Source organism: Amphibalanus amphitrite, unplaced genomic scaffold (assembly GCF_019059575.1).
Source record: "Amphibalanus amphitrite isolate SeventyFive unplaced genomic scaffold, NRLGWU_Aamphi_draft 000789F_arrow, whole genome shotgun sequence".
Taxonomy (NCBI): domain Eukaryota; kingdom Metazoa; phylum Arthropoda; class Thecostraca; order Balanomorpha; family Balanidae; genus Amphibalanus; species Amphibalanus amphitrite.
Window position 1 is genome coordinate 291,458 of NW_024882283.1, and position 19,239 is coordinate 310,696.

A 19,239-nucleotide genomic window follows, 5' to 3' on the forward strand; every position below is an offset into this window, starting at 1 on the left:
TGGACGCGGCTGGTGGACTCGCCGTGGTGGACGAGGCTGGTGGACGAAGAGGTGGATGCATGTAGTTGGACACATAGGTGGCCACGGTTGTTGGGCGCATCGTTTATTTCACCGAACGAAGATTGAGATACCGATTTTTGGTGATGGCGACAGCTTATGATACCGAAGGCTGGTGTCGTTCCGCACCCGGTGACCCTTGGTGACCGTTGGTGACAAGTGACCACTGCACCAAGGTTTTGGCGGTGCCTGAGCTCCGGCAGGCAGTGAAGGACGTCAACCGGCTTTGGAATGCAAACTACAGGATCAGAGCGCTGAAGTAGGCGTGCGATGGCTTGAGCGTTGGGAAAGCTCAGTTTTGAGTGCTATTTAGAGACGACTGTGAGTTGCGTCTGCCCATGTGGACGCAAATTGCGCCTGGAAACTACAAGTTAGCTCTTACACAAAATGTCTCAGCTTGGCTTATGCGAAGGACGCAGGCATGGTGCCGCCTTTGTCGCAATTATCATAGACTCTTGTTTCTAAGTAAAATAGTTGCGAGGCTAGCCAACATCTAAAAATACTTGTGCGTATATCAGCGGCGCAGAGTTCATGGGAATGGCATTAATAGCAGTTTAGGTAGAGCAGGATTTTCCAAGTAGATTGCAGCTTACACCTACCTTATACCTACACACAGGATGGTTTAGCCTCAGTTAATTACTGGCCGTTTCAAACTTTTTTTTGGCGCAATATGATGTTTTAAATTTGAAAAAAAAATGTATCAAAGAAATAAACCAACAAACTAATCTTCGAACATGTTATTCGCTTAACCCTCGCCCGTAAACGGCGATCTGCCACCTTCGCCCATGCAGGGGGGGGGGGGTTGGTGCGACCCCCCCCCCCCTTGGCGTTTGAAAACGGAGCGTCGTAGAGCTTAGCGGAAAAGACCAACGGATTGCTCTCGCCGAGATCTCGCGATTGGTGGTATATTTTTTGGTCCTAGGTCAACATTTGACCTACTTTTGACCGGTCAAAGGTCAAATTTTCGGAAAAATAGACTTTTTTCAACTTTCCGCGGCGATTGCGGCAACACGGTGGGAGATATCGACTTGAAACCTTCACTATCGTGTTCCTTGATCAATTCTCTATCGTTTGGTATGTATTTCGTTTCCCTAGCTCTAAAAATGGCGCGTTGGGAGCGCCGGAAGTCGGCAAGGTCACAGTCGGCGGCAGAAATTCGAAAAATCAAAATTTAAATTTTTGAAATCTGATTGTATTTTTGGATTTGGGAGGTCCATTTGCTCCCTATAGAAGCTAATATTGCTGCATATTCCCATTGAGGTGACAAGAATTAGCAAAATAGTGGTTCGGGCGCTTTTCAAAAATAGTACCGGACGCTGTTCCTCTTGTGACGTCATAGCTCCGTGACCTGACCTGACCCGGTCAAGTTTCTTATACCATATGATAGCCAATACTTGCCCCAACATGCATGGGAAGTTTCATCACGATCCATCAACCGATGTCCGTACCACCGGCAGGAAACCTCGGGCGTTGGCACTCAGTTTGTGAAAATCCGGCCGGAGGCTGTTCCCTTTGTGACGTCATAACTCCGTGACCTGACATGACCCGGTCAATTTTTTTTTTATCAAAAGATGCGCAAGGTTTGCCCCATAAGGTACCCAAAATTTGGCGGCGCTGCGCGCCGCCGTTTTTGCACTATTTCCAAAAAACCTCAGGGGGGGTTGCATCAACCCCCCCTACATGGGCGAGGGTTAAGTTGCTCTATTAACTAGGTACCACACATGATATGGAAACTGGAAGAGCAGAGACCACTTTGTCCACGAAACTTCCCGAATATTGCCCGGCTGTTGCCTGTCTTCTGTTCGTGCGAAGATGGCTCGCCTATCCTCGGTGGAGTCTTCTCAGACCGTTTAAGTGCCGGAATTCGCGAGAGACCTTTGCACTGCGCCTCACACGGGGGTCACATCCGCACACAGCGGACCCTTTGACCTCCACCCCACCCCCTCTTCTCTCCTCCCGTCCCTCCACTACCTCCCTCCCCGTCCCTCGCGCGCACCTGGTCACATTCCTTCCCGGAAGCTGCACACCGTTGCCAATTTGGGCCTGTCAGACCTCTAGCGGTGAGCGGTGTCTTCATCAGACTGAGTTGCCGAGAGCAGGTCGACGGTCGCGTCAGTGCCGCCTGCGGTGGCCCGTAGTGGGAACGTGTGCTGATCTGAGCGGGGGTGGCCCGCCTGCACCACCGCACAGACACACACACACACACACGCGTACACGCACACCGGTTTTCGGGCGGGGATGATTCAGCTCGCACGTGGCGGCGAGGCGATGGGCCAACTATGCGTGCTGACCTGCTCCAAGCTCGGGATGTGCGTTGAGAGGAGAGAGAGAGAGAGAGAGAGAGAGAGAGAGAGAGAGAGAGAGAGAGAGAGAGAGAGAGAGAGAGAGAGAGAGAGAGTGTGAGAGAGAGAGAGAGAGGAGAGAGAGAGAGAGAGGAGAGAGAGAGAGAGAGAGAGAGAGAGAGAGAGAGAGTGGTCGGATGAACAGACGGACAGAGGAACGGTGGGATAGAAACGAGGATGGAGGAATGCGGACAGGGATATGGTGACTGTTGTGGTGCCATAACGTCATTGCTTCGTCCGGAGGCAGCGTGTCCTTATTAACGGGAGATGTCCTTAACTCAATGGGCCGGGCATTGTGCAATATCGATCGGCAGCCATAATTTTCCCGCAGACAGCTGGGTTGTGCGAACTCTAATCTAAACATTAGTACGCATGTGTCCCCGGTGGTCAATGCTTCGATTTTAAACTTCGACAAAAATTTATCATGTTTGTTGTTGCCAAATAGCCGGTGCTTGGAATCAAATCGAAAATGGCTTTGAGGGACGTCATATATGCACTTAATATTGAAGTGTAAGAAGTGCCAGACATTTAATTTGAAAACGCATAGCATCATGCCGTCGAACTCATTTAAGAATGCATGTTTGGGTGCGGTATTTCCTTAGTGCACTCCGAGTCATATTATTTTATTCCTTACTGGTAATGCAATTACATTTCATGGAAATGTCAGTTCAACAAATATTTAGTTTTGCTGAAGATCTTTCATTCTGTCGCCTGATAAGGCGGTTAAACATAGCGCTGTGCGGCTGTAGGTTGTCATTTCAGACATTTCAGTCAGCCATTGCATGTGTTTATTTGTAAAACATTAGGGTCATCATCACAAGTTTGCAACGACTGCACGGTCCAGCTGGGCCAGTGTGCGCTCCAATCAAATATCAACCTCGTACACGTCACCCGGTCACGCTGTTTTCGATCGCTTTGTCACCTACACAGCGTCACGGTGGTTTCATCATATCTCAGTTGGCACGTCAGTGTGCCCCCCGCATGTCTGGTTCGGGGGCGGGGGTCGGGGGTCGGAGGGGGGGGGGGGGTCAGGTGCTGACCGGTCAGCGGGCAGCGAGCGCGCGTCCCGGCGCCCCAGCCCAGCCGGAGCTCCGCCCCGCGCCGCGAAATGGGCCCTACGCTCGCCGCTAGAAAGTTGGCTCGCCGGCAAACGGGTGGCGGCCGCCGGCTGAGGAGGACGCACGGGCTCCTCTCCGCGCTCCCGGACCGTCGCCGCCGCAGTGACGACGTAGCCGGCCGTACTCTGTCGTAGTCGGCTGTTGTCGCAGTAGCGCGGCGAACGAGGTCTTGCAGTGCGCGCCGGTGCCGCGCGCAGTGAGGTCGACAGAGGACTGCTCGCGACCGCGTGCGTTCGGCTGGGGACCTCCGTCTCAGACTCGTTACTGGAAGGACTCCACTGGTCCGTATGGTGGTCACCTCCGCTGTCAACATTGACACGATGCCTCGTCTCCACCCGCTGGAAGCACTGCGCTCGTTCGTCGGACGCGACTCGTCCAAGGAGCCCGCTCAGGGCGCGGCACTGGTGACCAGTACCAACACTGCCAGCATCCTCAAACGACTTCCGGAGCCGCGCCGGCCGGAACAGCACTGCGCCGCCGCCAACGAGCCGGACAGTTGTCGCGTACACTTCGCCGACAGCTCTTGCCCGCACCCGTGCCGACTGCCGCGGCGCGGCCGACGGGAGCGCGTCGTGATCGACGTTGAGGCGGAGCGATGCGCGTCGGAGCGCGAGGCGCTCGTCACCGGCCCGGCGCACGTGCCGCGCGCAGCGATGACGACACAGACGTCCAACGGGTGAGTCCGAGCGGCGCGGCCAGATGGTCTCACTGCCGAACAGAAACTCACCTGACGTGGGCTGATATGGTTAGATAAATAATTATTATAAAATGGTACGAGATTAAACGGCACGACTAACCAAACGTGCGGATTGGGGAGGGGGTAAGGTGCTTGGCAGTTGGGTTTGAGTTACGACGCAACCGGATTTCTCTTAAATATGTAGCCTTCTGGTTTTCGGTGTATTGCTCAAGCCAGAAAGCTTCAAGGATAATCCGGTTTTGTGGCTTCTTAGAAGAGGGGGGAGGGGGACCTGGCAAGGTATATTGTCTAATGCCATTACATCCCCCTCCGCCCGGTGATGTGTCGGCGAAACAAACACGCCGCGTCGGCTGCGACTGCCAGTCAGCGGTGGTCCTCGTCGGCTGGGCTCCGACACTGGGTCAACGACCGCAGCTCGGCCTTGAGCCGCCCCCAGCGATGCAAACTCGGCTACTCGCCCCCGCCCCGGCCCGAGGCGGCGCTTTGCGGTCGCATTAGCTGCGGATGAGCTGCAACACCCCCGCGGGAGAGATGAACGGACGCGGCAGTCGTGTAGGGAGCTGGGTGGTGTGATAGGTATGTGAGAGAATAGGGCGAGGTCCTAGCAGGCATCTAAATAAGGCCAGGAGGCGCTTGTTCTGAACGGGCATCAACAATACAATGGGATGATAAAGCATATCCCTTCTAGCCTAGTCAGTAGTCATTATGTTTATTCACCAACAATGAAGTGATAAGCAGTGACAGCTGTAGGTTATGAGCTGTCGACTTTGCACTTGCACCTACCTGTTTGCACTGCACGTTGAGTGATTATGGTGGGACGTGCGACCGCAAATGTCTGGTTAGCGTTCGTCGAGACACTTCATCTGTTCGACTAATTATAACTGCCAGTGCTATTCCCGTCCCGGCTGGCTGGGGAAGCTCAGGTCGGTAGGAGCTGCGGGTAGGGCTGGCTGGGACAGCCCAGGTCGGTACGGAAGCTGCGGGCAGGGCTGGCTGGGACAGCTCAGCTCGGTACGGGAGCTGCGGGCTGCTGTCGCCGGCCGCCCTCCTGACCGGCTGTCCGGGCTCGTTGGTATGCGGGTCCGGCCGCGCCGCGCCGGCCTCTGAGTGACTCGGTGACGCAGTGGTCCCTGGCCCGGTGGCCCACCTGAGGACGGTCCGCTCGCCGGCCGTGTGCGTCCTCACATCCCGGCCCGCGCCGGTAGTCCTCCGTCGGTGATAATATCTGCGATAGCACGGCTCGATCCCGGTTCATGAGGTCGGTTATTCTGTGAGCGGCTCCGAGAGGCATAAAATGTGTCAAAGTAGCTGTACTAGTCGATGCATTAAACCCGAGCTAGATGCTGTATTATCATTGTGTTGTATAACGGGTGACTGGCCGTTGTAGAGTTCAAAGGTTACAGACGAGTTCCGAATTAATGCACCATCCATTAGCCAAACGTCCTGTAGAGCGATCTAAACTTGAGCTGCACAGATAGCTGCAGCCGATAGCATTGTTTCTCCGTTGCCACGGTCCCAGGCACTGGCCAGTGGACCCTGGACAATTCTCCCTGCGGTGCCTCTGGTATGCCGAGAGCGAGTCCAGCTAACACAACAAACATCGCTACCAGTCCGGCCGCTCTGACACACTCACAACACTACCACGTGGGCCCCTGCCCGTCCCGAGAGCGGCGCACTGTGTCACATCTGCCGTGACCCCGCGCGGTAGGTACACTCTGTAACTGCAGCTGTGTCCTACGACTGTGACTGGTAGAGTGACGTGACCGGACAGGGCTCCCCGGCGGCCCTAATCCGGCGGATTGGCCCAGATGCTTCCACTGGTCCGTTTTCCTCATAGTAACTCCAGCCTCGAGTTATGCTAATGATGTTCGTGATCCGAAACACGTTTCGATGGAAGCTAATGGACCAGCCTAAGCCATTCCTGCAGTGGCGATGCGGGATGAGGATGATGCCATGCCGCAGGTAATAAAGTTACGATAGATTAACGCGCTTCTGAGATATGATCGGCATTACGGTCTATGATTTATTAAGATGAATAGCATCTTTCTCCTCATTAACCAGCACCAACATTATTTCGTGGCCTATACCACCAGCTGTGGGCCGCCCGCGCCTGACCTGTGTAGTGATCTGTTCCATAGCTGACCCCGGTTTCTCTGCATGTGGCCTGACGTGTGAACAGTCACGTGTTTTGGCTATCCTCCAGTCTCCCTTCTGACCTGATACACTGTCACGTGCTTCAAGTGACCCATGGCTCCCCTACCTGTGCGCTGTCACGTGCTATGAGTGACCCCTGGTCAGTGGTCTCCCTTTTACCTGATACACTGTCACGTGCGGTGAGTGACCCCTGGTCTCTCTCTACTCTGACCTGTGTGTTGACCTGCCCCGTGACTGACCTCTGTTCCTCCTCTCTCCACGCCAGGTCGGAGGCCGGCGCACAGTTCAGCGCCGTCGGAAAACAGCGTCCCGTCCACCTGCAGTTCCAAAATGTGGGCTGCTCGGCCGGTGGACGACAGATCCTCTCGGGCATCTCGGGCTATGTCAGACCCGGGGAGGTGCTGGCCGTCATGGGACCCAGTGGTGAGTACAATCACCTGACCTGACCTGAGCTGACCTGATCTGATTCAAGTACCCGATGAAGCATTAATTTCGGACTTCTTGAAACGATCTCTTAAACATTTAATGTGGGCAGCATCTTTCAAAATTCGTTTAATTCAATACATTTTTCGAATCACACTTCAAACTTTAGCAACCTTATTTCGAATACTGGTGAGAGTAAAATGAGCATTCCTATTTATATTTAAAATAAATGGGCGCCGTAGCCTGTAGCCTATAAAGAGACATGAGCTGCGTCACGCGGCGCTCCTGCGGCAGTCGAAGGTGGCGTGAATTCACCGCCCGGGGACTCGCCAGAGAAAGTGAGCATTCATTGCTGCAGATCGGAGCATTAACCCCGTGCCGAGGCCCATGTGTGATCAGCCGAGCTGGCCTTGACGAGCCGACAGAATTGGGGATCGCGGGGCGGCCGGCTGCAGCGGCTTTGTGAGCGCGATCGGAAGATTGTCACGCGAGCGCCATGTCACCTAAGTTGTCATAATATTAGGCAGCCTTGCTTGCTACTTATCGCCGGTTTATGTGCTGTGAAGTTGAAATTTTACTATTCTTATACAGAAAACATGTATGGATTACAATTTCCTGCATTGTTGCACAGCTGTCCATGCAAGCTCTGGCTACTTTTGTTGCGCAATGGTGAAGCATGGCCACTGGTCAGCGGTCAGTACGGTCGGACCGTATTCATACTCGGTTCGTCCAATGTAACAGGGAGCACATCACTTCCCTCTTCCACTCGAACGGCGCCGGGAAAGTGGGACACTCAGCTACCCGGCGCGAGAGATCCGATTACCAAACATCTCGGGGACACTGGCCCACGAGAGCGCTTTCTATCCTGGCCGGTTGGTCCCGGCGCTAATTCTGTAGGATTCCTCAGAAACGTCCTTGGGCAGTGTTTTGACCCGACTGTCCTTCGCGTGAATTTCCAAGTATTATGTATGGGATAAAATTGTATCGATTTGTTGTCACAGCTATACGTCATTTTCCGATAGTCCCTGTAAGCTACATGACGGAGTGAATGAAGCCGCGTGCTGGAGCCATCAATTTCGCCCGTGAATCATCGCGTATCTGTCGTTACAAACCGGTCTTGAACCATGACTGAGCTCCCATCAGTCTTCGCCTCTTACGTCGCGAGGAAGCGATGTTCCTAATGTCCCACTAACACTCATTATGTGGCCTTCAAGGGACGTTATTTGCACCTTACGGTTCTTGAGCGTATGTACTTGGTTAATGTCAAATAGAATAACTCATTTTAAACTGTTGCCTGTAAACTTGGTCATTAATCTGACTGCGTGTGTCGCCTACAGGCTCCGGCAAGACGTCTCTGCTGAACGTGCTGTCCGGGAGGCTGAAGCCGGACGCCGGTGACGTCCTCCTGAACGGCGAGCTGCTCAACAAGCACCTGAAGAGGAAGATCTGCTACGTCCTTCAGGAGGACATCTTCTTCGCACACCTGACCCTTCGACAGACGTTAATGGTGAGTACGTTGGAATTAATACCGGAAAGTACCGAAGAGCGTGGGTGAATAGAGGGAAGATTGACACCGGAAATGTGTTACTGTTAAAGCATCTGGATAAGAGTGCTGCACCAAGTCTAGGTAAAAAAAAAGATTGAGCCCGGTATGAGTTGTCTAGACATCTTGTTCAACCAGCGAATTGATTTGACTTCATTAATCAACGTGAACTCGAATAAGGTTTTGCATGATTGAACACGATCGAAAGTTATAGAAGTGAAACGAGAAACGATTTAGGAAGAGTGAAGAGAGGTGGGTGGGAGAGAGGATACAGAGGGAGAGAGATAGAGAGGAGAGAGGGAAATACAGTGAGAGAGGGAGAAAGGAGAGTGACAGAGAAATACGAGCGCCGTCTCTCTGAACTGCCGTTGGACTGGCCATGGCACGTACTCGGCGGGCCCGGCCGACCTCACGACTTTCGACCGTCGCCCGGCGCGGCGCGGCTGCCGTGGCTGGTGCAGTGGCCTCATCGGCTATGCAGGCGCGCCGGCACCGTGTGTCGTTGGCTGTGGGTGGAGCCCTGTCAGCCGGCCAAGAGGCCCGCACCGCTACCAGGGTGTGGTCCACTGTGCCCGACTATTCCGGGTCAGTCCTGCCAGACAGTGATAGCGTGCATTGAAAGTACACCCAGTTCACTGTTGTATCGATTAGAAACTGTTTTCTCTCTGCAGCTATTCACCTTATAGACGGCGGACGGGAAGTCTTCCGTAACTGTCCGTCTTTGGGTATAAACTGTCGGGAATTCCGTCGTAGCTGTTTGGTCTCACTCCTTCATGTCTTCTCACGTCCCATATTTTCTCGAGTTTGCGGTGCGCGGGTAGCCCCGGACCCACAGTCGCCGGAGGCGCGGTATACCTCTGCGCCAAGGCGCGTGTCTCGATGTAGCGGTGGCGTGTTTGGTCGCAGTGGCGGCGGCAGGCGGCGCGCCGGTAGCGTGTCTCGGCGCAGTGACTTTCTGCCGAGAGTGAGTCGTCTGGCGCCGAGTGCCGGCCGCAGAGTGCCGCCGGCCGGCCCGTGGCCTTCCCCGTGGCCTGTTACCGGGCGCCGATTCAGGCCAGAGCGGTACCTCAGACCGGGCCCGCTACTCGCCGCTCCGGCACCGCCTCAGCCAACGGCAGCCAGACGAACCGGGACGCGCCGAAACGGGTTTATCGCATCGGACATCTGTGTTTGCGTGCAGATAAAATCGGACATGAACATATCCGCGATGCTGAATTTCAGGATTGTATTGTTGCTGACAAGTACATGTAAATGACGTGCGCACTTTTAATTGGGACGTGTCTCGTCGCGGATTTTAATAGGCACTTCCTTGTTGCTTTTAACCTGATTTACCCGTTTCGTTCGTTAGGTATGAGACCATTTAGTTGCCTGCAGCTGAAAACTTTTGCCAGCGATGTAAGCTGTCAGCCCGTATTCTGTTGTTAAGTTTCGTTTTCTCATTGAATGCATGCTGGATTTCGATAAGTTTCAACTACATCAAACCATATTAGTAACTTTTAGGAGCATATCACATCTCCGTCGGTCGACCCGTACCGATCGCGTTATCAGGACGGTTTTTGGTGGGTAAACAGAAGACAAGTCCATGGCGGAGGTGCAGGGGAGGGAGCGGCGGAGAAGCGGTTGCTAATGGGCGCAAACCCGTTCGTCTGACCAATATCGCCACTGTCCACGGCTCGGTTATGTATTCGTCTACTTACGAAACGTCAGTGCTTACATAACCACGACCCGTTTTATTTATGTTATGCATACAGTGAGCGAGGCCAGAACAGCTGGGTATGACAGATGACGTGGGCGTCAATCAATGAATTTATGATGGATTTATGACACAAATCTGTATGCAATGCATGAACAAATTTTTGTAGACTGAAACAACCTCAACCGTCATTGCCATTTTCATTACCTACGCCTTCTTGCTTCTACGCAACTACTACGCTGCCTGTGGCGTGATTCGCTGTCAGTGATCTCGCGATTCGCGCTAGTGATCAACAGTTCTGAGCATCGCGTCCGGCCGTTGCCACTAGAGTACGCAGTTCTCATCATGTCCAGCCGGGCGTCGTGCAATAGTATTCCTGCACAACGAACCGTGTGCAATGGCATTAGCGGGCCATCCCGACCGGGCGTCGCCGCTGTCCCGGCTCAGCTCGTCAGGGTTTGGCGCAGTCCCAAAACGTGGCACACCGATGGTGCACCGGACGCAGAGAACGCAGCGTTAGCGGCCTGACAAGGCCTCCCCTCCCGAACGTATGGAACGACAGAGAAAATTACCTCCGGTGGGTATGGAGCAGGGACGGTACACGTGCACGTGCAGCGGGCCACCCCTCTGGACAAAATGGCCCATCAGTGCCGGACGTGACACATTGGCTGCACGGGTCTCGTGCGCCGGCCCCTGACGCACAGTGGTGCGCTGATGAGGATGTGATACTTTGACGTGACTTGTCGCCCGCGCGGGCTCGCTCAGAACCCGTTCTGGGTCGGAGTTTTCTAGGACGCGCGTGGTCGTTTGCGATACAGCACGGGCTGCTGTGCGGCCCAGCGCAGGCACGGCCTGGCAGACGCAGCTTAGTGGCGACCATTTACCACTGGGACAATGAGCCACAGCAGGCGTGTATAAATGAAAGTCATGCCATGAGGTTTGTTTATTTGTTAATTGCTCCAGAACCAGCCACAGGCCCAATAGATATTTTATTGTTTAGTAAATTATATATTCAGGGCCTCACGTTTCGTCGCGGTGAGGGAATGGCCTCTTCCCGTCTTTATGACACCACAGCATCTCAGACGATGTCAGCTCAGCAAACATCTCAGTCATTCCCTAAACACCACCCGCCGTCTGTCTGTATCTCTGACCGTCTCACCTCTCCGTTTTCAGTACACTGCCCAGCTGCGACTGCCGGACCGACTCAGCCACGCCGAGAAGGTCGCCCACGTAGACCACATTATCGACACACTGGACCTGACGCGCTGCCAGCACACACGTGAGTAGCCGCTCCATCAGCGCTGGGGCGACTCCAGTCGGGAACGGGTCAGAGGGGACAGCGAGACATTTAGACCGAAGGATACATCAGGCCTAAAGAAATATCTTTTTTGTCATATCAGGCAGTTCTAAACATGACGACTGCATGACGTCTATAGATCGAATTGAAGTTATGCACGCCTACATCAGCGATTCCTGCTTCTCAGAACTGTGTAAGATGAAATAAAACACTGTTTCGATTAGATAGCTTTTTAGCGCTTCTACTTTTTTACGTTCGTTTGCCCCGGACATGAAGCGCTTGAAGTTTTTGTTTTCCGACTGTAGTGGCAAAAACAGTTCCGCCTGGCGCTCTACACTTCAACTGCACTTCGGAATTGATGGCTATCAACTATGACTACCAGCCGCGCGGTCATGGACAAATTTTGACAAAGTGGCTAATTTCCTCGTGCTTTTAGTCCCGACAATTTCGCACTCAATCACGCTGTATTCAGACATGGTTTTTGCCTCCACTGTTGTCTGATGAAGGCTTGGCGGCGGCAAAAACGACAGGTAGCTTCCGTGCCTCCAGGAACGGTGACTGGAGTTGGGAGAACTCTGGTCCGTCAATAGAGCTGGACGCTAACCAGCGCCGCCATTCGCATATATCCATGATCAGCAGAAACTTCTGCATATCCTACCACTAGTTATACTTGATCCCTGATCTTCGTTTATTCTGTAACACTGCGGAAGTATCGGAAAATGTTGATGGACTAGCTGAAAACTGTCGGCCCCACCTATATACATCTTGTATCGTTAGTTTTCACCTTTTACATCACTGTATTCCTTTCGTCCGGTCGTGACCGGCACCATCTGAGAATTAGTGTGCGGTAGAGTGCATGTTCGGGACGGACAACTTCCGCTGTGCCTCACTTCCTTCTGGACTGATGTGGGCCACCTTTGTCGGTCGTAGGAGTGCCTCGTAGGTCCCGTTTCGAAGCTGTGGACGTTACGAACCATCAGCGCTTGACCGAGGACAGATTCCGAATTAATACACCCTGCTTACGGTATCGAGATAGCTGGTACAGCATTGGTGCAGAGCGGGCGATCGAGATAGTTTCACACTTTCTGTGGGGCCACACCTGCAGCAGTGTTAGACGCAGCTGGCAGAGCGATATGTCTTCGTCGGAACTAGGAAGCACGGCTAGGTTGGTCCGGGAGCCCGCGTGACGTGACCTGTCGGCGCGTTCACTGGAGGTCAGAACGGCTCGCAATGTCGTGACCGCCGAGAGCACTAACCCGCTGCCGTTCCGGGTCGGTAATGGCTGCTGCTCTTTGTTGGAACTGCATGGGAAGCTGCGAGGGCTTAATTTGTGTGTGGAGAACTATGCCGATAATGACAGGTTTGCACGGAATGACACACTCTGATATTGCTAACTAAAAACGGATGCAGCCCGCTCTTAAGCGCCAGTGAGTGATTGTTTATTTACGTGACTGGTATCTCTCTCAGGGATCGGCGAGTACATGAAAGGCGGCCTCTCCGGGGGAGAGAAGAAGAGAGCCAACATCGGCTGTGAACTCCTGACCAACCCGGCTCTGATGCTTCTCGATGTAAGTGAATCTCGCTCTATATTCGCTTTTCTACCGCATTGTGGTAATAGTAAAGTGGATGAAACGTGCAACCGATTTATGTTTTATATTTAACCTCAGGTTGTGTGAAATATGTAGACAACACTAGTTGTCAGAATTGTGTTTTCTATTGATTTTACGCAGTCCCGTGTTTAAAGTTGGCTAACACCCCAGGCCCCAGCACAAGTGCGCATTATTTCTGCTTGCATCACCCTCATGTCCCGCCGTACCTGTAACCCGACCTTCCCTGCCAGGAACCCAGCACCGGCCTGGACTCGAGCGCCACGTACAGCCTGATCAAGAACCTGAAGGAGTACGCGCTGAAGGAGAGGAAGACGATCGTGCTGACGGTCCACCAGCCCTCCTCCCAGGTGTTCTACATGTTCGACAAGCTGCTGCTCCTCTGCAACGGACAGGTATGTACCGACTTCGGTCACAGGATGGGAATAACTGCATGAGAGGCCGGTGAGCTATTTTTCATCGGGAAGCACGGAGTGATTCTAGTACCTACTTGCTGAATGATCGTAACCTGGTGTCTGAGTCACTCTTTTAGTAAAGTTTTGATGTTTTTCATTGTCATTCGTAACATACCTATCTACGCACATGCGAAACGTTGCAATGAAACGCTCTCGCGGCGTATGGACACCGTGTCTGGCTAAAATCATTGTTTTATGGAACTGTGCCAACATTCCCGTTCGGTATCGATCTGGCTGCCACCTCCTTCCCATATTTTCTTACGAATTCAACAAAAACCGAATCACCAAGGCTGATGACGCTTTTTTGGCGCCTAACGAAATTGCCGCGACGCACGGCCGCTCTTTTTTCTCGCGCGCTACTTGGTTTTTGCGAATCGTCTGGCCCCACCGCTAATGGGAATAAAAAGCGTGATGAATTGTGTGTGCGGCAAGCGCTGTACGTCGCGCACAGTGGCCGCTCGGTGATGGTTGGAGGTGGGTGGATAAAAACGCGTCTGACCCTTGGAAGGCCACTGACCGTGACCCCGAGGTCATTAGCCCCGGCCAGACTGCGCGAACGGCGGCAAAACAGGGACGTCTTGGCTGGGCGGTCAAGATATTCTGGTCGTTGGCCCGAGTAGATGGCCTTGTCGACATTGTTTTAGCTCATTTTGACGATGAATCAGGCGTGATTTAAATGGACTAATGTGTGTTTTATTTTGCAGACTGCCTACTTTGGAGAGGTCGGCAATGTCGTCAATCATTTCAACAGTCTCGGCCTCTTCATCCAGCCACACTACAATCCTGCCGACTTTGTTCGTAAGTTGAATATTTGTATTGGCATAGTGTACCTGCATGTGTCACGCACGAATAGAAATAATGGAACTTCAATGTCTTCGTGATCATAACTAAGGCGATTTTAATTAATTTAGCGTATGCGTTATGGTTATGGATTATAAACAATAAACATTTTCGGTTTGAATATTTAATTTCTGGGTTTCTCAGGTAACAAAACGTTTGTATATGCTAGTGCTACAATGTAAGTAACAGCCACTTAATGATTTTATTATCATCTCTATATGCCCCGTCCAACGTGTCTGCCCAATGGGTATGTCTCTCCGATGTCGCAACTAGACTGTTCCTTCCCGCCGCAGTGGAACAGCTGAAAACGACGGAGGACAAGCTGCAAAAAATTCTGGCGGCGGCCCGACCCAACTCCAAGTCACAGCTGAGCGCCGACACACCTTTCTCCAGCACCGGTAGCCTGTACTCGGCACCGTACACGGGCGGCGACGCCAGCGAACCTAGCGGTTAGTTTGAAAGACTTTGATCCACCCTTAGTTTTTATGTGATTATTGATTTGTGCTGCCCATGACTCAGAGATGTTCTGTGCTGTCAATCTACGTAAGAGTGCAATGTATGAGTGACATAACAAGCATACAGATTTGCGGCGTTAGTAGCAAAATGCATAGCGTATGTTGTCCTGACCTGATTTGTCCGGGCGTTGCATTACAGAGAAAGACGTTCCCAAGTGCAAGTGTGGCCAGAAGCTTCCCTGGCCTTCAACCATCAACGAGCAAGAGGAGCTGCCGAAGATCTGCAAGAACTGCCGCAACAGCAGCGCGACCGACCTCAGCATCCTGATCGAGACGGCGCGTCCCGGCCTGGACCTGGAGGCGGCCACCGACCAGGACAGCGGCACTTCCACCTGGTCCAACGACTCGCACAGCAACGAGCTGGAGGAGGAGTTCTTCACCGACCGGTGGCCCACATCCTTCTGGACGCAGTTCAAGGCGAGTTGTCCATAAACATGTCGAGATTAGCTGTAAATCGAATGAGTCATAAGCGATGCTGCTACCATGTGGTATACATAGGGTATAGTTACTAAGGGCTCATCGATGGTGCACATCTTCTACTATTTCCGACATGCCACTGGCCGCTCTAACCGGGCCGTTCCTCCCGTTCTGCAGGTGCTGACGCTGAGGAATTTCCGCGAGGCCCGTCCGCGGGTGCTGAGCAGACTGAATCTGATCCTCACGGTGGCTCTCGCGCTGCTCGCCGGACTCGTCTGGTTCCAGTTAGAGCGCACAGAGGAGAGCATCGCTGACTTCCAGGGCTGGATCTTCTTCTCCACAAACTACTGGATGCTCTTCTCGCTGTTTGGAGCACTTTTCAACTGTGAGTGCTATACCTGCTGCTTATATGCTTATAAGATAACGGGACAGCATATCAGCTGTTCTAATTTATTTATCATAACCGTTTTGGACCAGTTGCAAGTAACACCAAAGGTTTTGAAGGGTTTGGAATAGCCCTGCTGTCCCACGAACAACATCGTGCTTTATTTCATTTCCTTGTCTCCGCTGGATAACTAGCTAAAACGCCTGAAATTAGGCTGCACCGGAAAGCAGTATAGTTTCCATGATTTCCTCAATAGATGGCAGTAGTAGTTGGCGCCTTAGTCTAGGCTGTCCCGCAAGGCAGTGTAGTTCCGTTTTTCTCGGTAGATGGCAGCAGTGATCGGCGCCTGAATCCAGACTGTTCCGCAAGGCTGTTACTCGTAGGTTCCGCATATCCTCACTAGAGGGCAGTAGTAGTAAACGCCTGAAGTAATGCTGCACCGGCGGACTCTGAATTCGAAACACGCGTCCTCCTGGGCGCTGTATTGGTGTATGTGTTTGAACCAGACAGTATGTCTGTTTTCAAAGACGTTCAACTTATGACATTTTCTTTTTTAAATATACGGAGACCCTTCCCCTAATGTCGATATAGATTCTAGATAGTAGATAAATCTTTCGTTAATCGTTCCATCGACTTCGTTCCAGTCCCCTGTATCTCTAATGTTCCGTTCCGTTTCGTTCCAGTTCCGTCCCAGCAGCAGGTGGTGAACAAGGAGCGCGCTTCGGGCGCCTACCGGCTCTCGGCCTTCTACCTGTCCCGGGTGTTCGGAGAGCTGCCGCTGCTCATGGTGCCGCCTACGCTGTACTTCGTCATCTCCTACCCCATGATGGCCGGCAGCTCGGCCGTCACGTTCATCCAGCTGCTGCTGCTGCTGCTGCTCAACAGCATCGTGGCAGAGGTAAGCACAAGTGAGACACTGAGAAAATGTATTAACCAGTAAAACGCCTTTTGGGCGAAGAACGAGCGAGCGAGATAGTGAGCCCGCTAGCGGTGTGCCAAATTTGAACGCAATCGGCCCAGCCGTTCCTGAGATCTGGAAGCGGCATTCTGCACGTGCGCACGTGCAAAAGAGGTCCAAACTGACTTCTGCACGGCACCCTACTAACTGGTCCCCAACCGTGTACCAAATTTGAGCGCAATCGGCCCAGCCGTTCTCGAGATCTGGGAGCGCCCCCTGCACGTGCGCACGTGCAGTAGCACCCTAACCGCAACACATGGGAATGCATTGCCTGGTGGGTGCCTACCTGTATGCCAAGTTTCAGCGAAATCGCCCCAGTAATTACCGAGTTATTGAAATGGGAACAAATTTGGCACCTATTCTTTTTTTCATTTTGCACGTGCAGTGGGGGTCCCTCACATAGATCAAGAATATCCGACCTTTGGTAGAAGGGATGCAGCTACCCTACAAAAATTACCGCAAGACAATCGCCCAAGCGGCTGCTGAGATATGGGCCTCTCAAAATCACTACTTTTGCAAAACAGCTTGAACACCCTTGACTTTTCACGTGGCACGTGCCACGACGGTCACTGAGATGCATCAAAAGTAGTCAATTACGGGGTAGAAGGAATGGGGCTACCCAGCAAAAAAGACCGCAGGCCAATCGGTCCAGCGGTTCCTGAGATATAAGCCTCTCAAAAGCGTTACAGGCCGGGCCGGGCCGGGCCGGGCCGGGCTGGGCCGGGCCGGGCCGGGCCGCTCATACTGAGATTTTTCCGTTATATTGAAAAGACTCACTTCGCTCGCTGCGCTCGCTCGCTCGTAATAAAATCATGCTATAAAAAACGGGCAGCTGTCCGTTTATTCGTATCAAAAAGTCAGGTTCCATGATTCAGCCAGAGCATCACTCAATCTCTTATCTTTCAGTGAGATGATTGTGTTATCGAGTCTCCTACTTGGCTTTAGAAAATCATTGACGGATTTTCTTCGCATTCGCAGAGTGTCGGCGTGTTCTTCGGCGTGGCCTGCATGGACTTCCAGGTGGGGAACACGGTGGGCGCCATCTTCACGTGCGGCACACAGCTGTTTGGCGGCTTCCTGTCGACGCACATCCCCAGCTGGCTCGGCTGGATGCGCTACCTCTCCATGGTGTTCTACGCCTACCAGAACATGCAGATCGTCGAGTTCACGAACGGCGCTCCGTTCAGGTCAGTGGTGGGGAACTTCAGGATTTAATACAGAGGGCTGGTATGAGAGCGATGTAAAGGAGAAATAAACAAAGGCTCTGAGGTTGAGAGATTTCAGGAAAGGAAAAGAGAACGGGCTTACGGACACGATACTTGATGAGCTGCTATATGATATATTATCAGCGCAATATTCTTTTACGTTCCTGTTTTGTTTAATAGCTTAGCTATTACGATGCTTAGAAAATCGTAAGGGGAGGATGTGCGACACATCATTCGCTACCAAGTGCTGACGTTGTGCTCCTCCTTGCAGGTGTGCCGAGGAGAACTCCAAGTTCGTGGCGTGTGTGGCAGATGGCGCTACATTCGTCCCGCCCGAAGAGCTGCTGAGCCGGCGCGGCGGAGAGCTGCCGTTCTGGGCCAACCTGTCCGCGCTGTTCGCCTTTATGGTGGTGTTCCGAGTGCTCGGCTACGTGGTGCTACGGTTCTTCCGCACGCCCACTCATTAACCGGACTGGGGTGGCGGCGCCGCCTGTCCTGCTGCCACGCAACCGACAGTGTCCTCTTTTGCTGTACTGTTTTCAATAGTTCTTATCGCGCTGTTGTACCGTGCCTGAAAATGCCTCAAATAGCATGATGTCTTGCGTGACGCGAGCTTTAGTTGATTGGGAAGTTCGTCTGGAGTACATCTTTGTCGGAAAGGGTTGACATGCATCGTTTTGGAAGGTGAGGTTCCTAGTGTTATCGGGCTGAGGTGTTCCGCAGCCCTGTTCAGTCATGTAACGGCTGCTGTGTGGCTCTGCATTCCTATTGTTTGTCAGTGATCCACAGATATGTCGGGTTCCTAGTGGAATGCGCCGTGTTTTCGCGATCGCCAGCGCGACGCGGTCTCATTCGAGTGAACAGCCTTTGCTGCCATGTCTCGTGTGTGCCACTGTAGTGTCGTGTCCACGCCTTATCATCACTCGCCTGTTGTGATATAATCATTGATGACTTGAAATCATGGCAATCATATTTGTAAATATACCGTATGCATTCTGAGGCCCAACGGGGAACGTGGAGGTAGCATGCAAATAGCCGCCTGTTGCGCCATTTCTCATTGATCCGGGAGTACGGAGGGTGAGAAAAGATGAGATCAGGATCAACTGAGAGCTATGATTTGTGAACAGAATCCAGTGCAGCCTCTGAAGCATTTCTCCTGTAGCAGCTGTGTCACACTGCGGAATCAGTGATGGGCAGGGTCACAGCAGAGACGGCCTGATGACGGTTCACAGTGTTTGGAGCGGACGGCTGTGGTTAGACTATTTTTGCATGTGCCGATCTTTGTACCGCGGTGTTAAGGTGATCGTCGTGCTCACTGGAGTATGCATTTTTGCGTGTTCAGGTATATACGCACAAACTGACTTTGTAAAATACAATTATTGTGTGAATTATAGTGTTATTTCCGCCGAAATATCCTGACCGCGAATGAATGAATGCAAATGATAGGTACCTGGAGTTCACAGACATTCGTTCATCGTTTCATGCCAGGTGCGGTGATAGGAAAAAAATCGTGGTATGCAACCGCATGCGCGC

The 19,239-nt window shown here is 52.6% G+C and overlaps 1 protein-coding gene across 1 annotated transcript; it reads left to right on the plus strand.

Moving 5' to 3' along the window:
- Positions 1–3,180: 3,180 nt before the first annotated feature.
- On the plus strand, positions 3,181–19,094 carry LOC122366176 (ABC transporter G family member 21-like). Its single transcript, XM_043338116.1, has 13 exons — positions 3,181–4,193; positions 6,634–6,791; positions 8,129–8,298; positions 11,201–11,306; positions 12,792–12,892; positions 13,165–13,326; positions 14,091–14,184; positions 14,520–14,675; positions 14,881–15,158; positions 15,336–15,543; positions 16,227–16,441; positions 17,480–17,688; positions 17,978–19,094. Exons 1-13 carry the CDS (start codon positions 3,805–3,807, stop codon positions 18,171–18,173), a joined length of 2,442 nt encoding a protein of 813 aa, XP_043194051.1. The 5' UTR covers positions 3,181–3,804; the 3' UTR covers positions 18,174–19,094.
- Positions 19,095–19,239: the final 145 nt, after the last annotated feature.

Bases quoted from the DNA above. Each gene is read 5' to 3' on its own strand.
- LOC122366176 (XM_043338116.1), top strand. From the start codon at position 3,805: ATGGTGGTCACCTCCGCTGTCAACATTGACACGATGCCTCGTCTCCAC. The intron at 8,299-11,200 runs GTGAGTACGTTG...CTCCGTTTTCAG, and splicing joins CCCTTCGACAGACGTTAATG to TACACTGCCCAGCTGCGACT. The intron at 11,307-12,791 runs GTGAGTAGCCGC...TATCTCTCTCAG, and splicing joins GACGCGCTGCCAGCACACAC to GGATCGGCGAGTACATGAAA.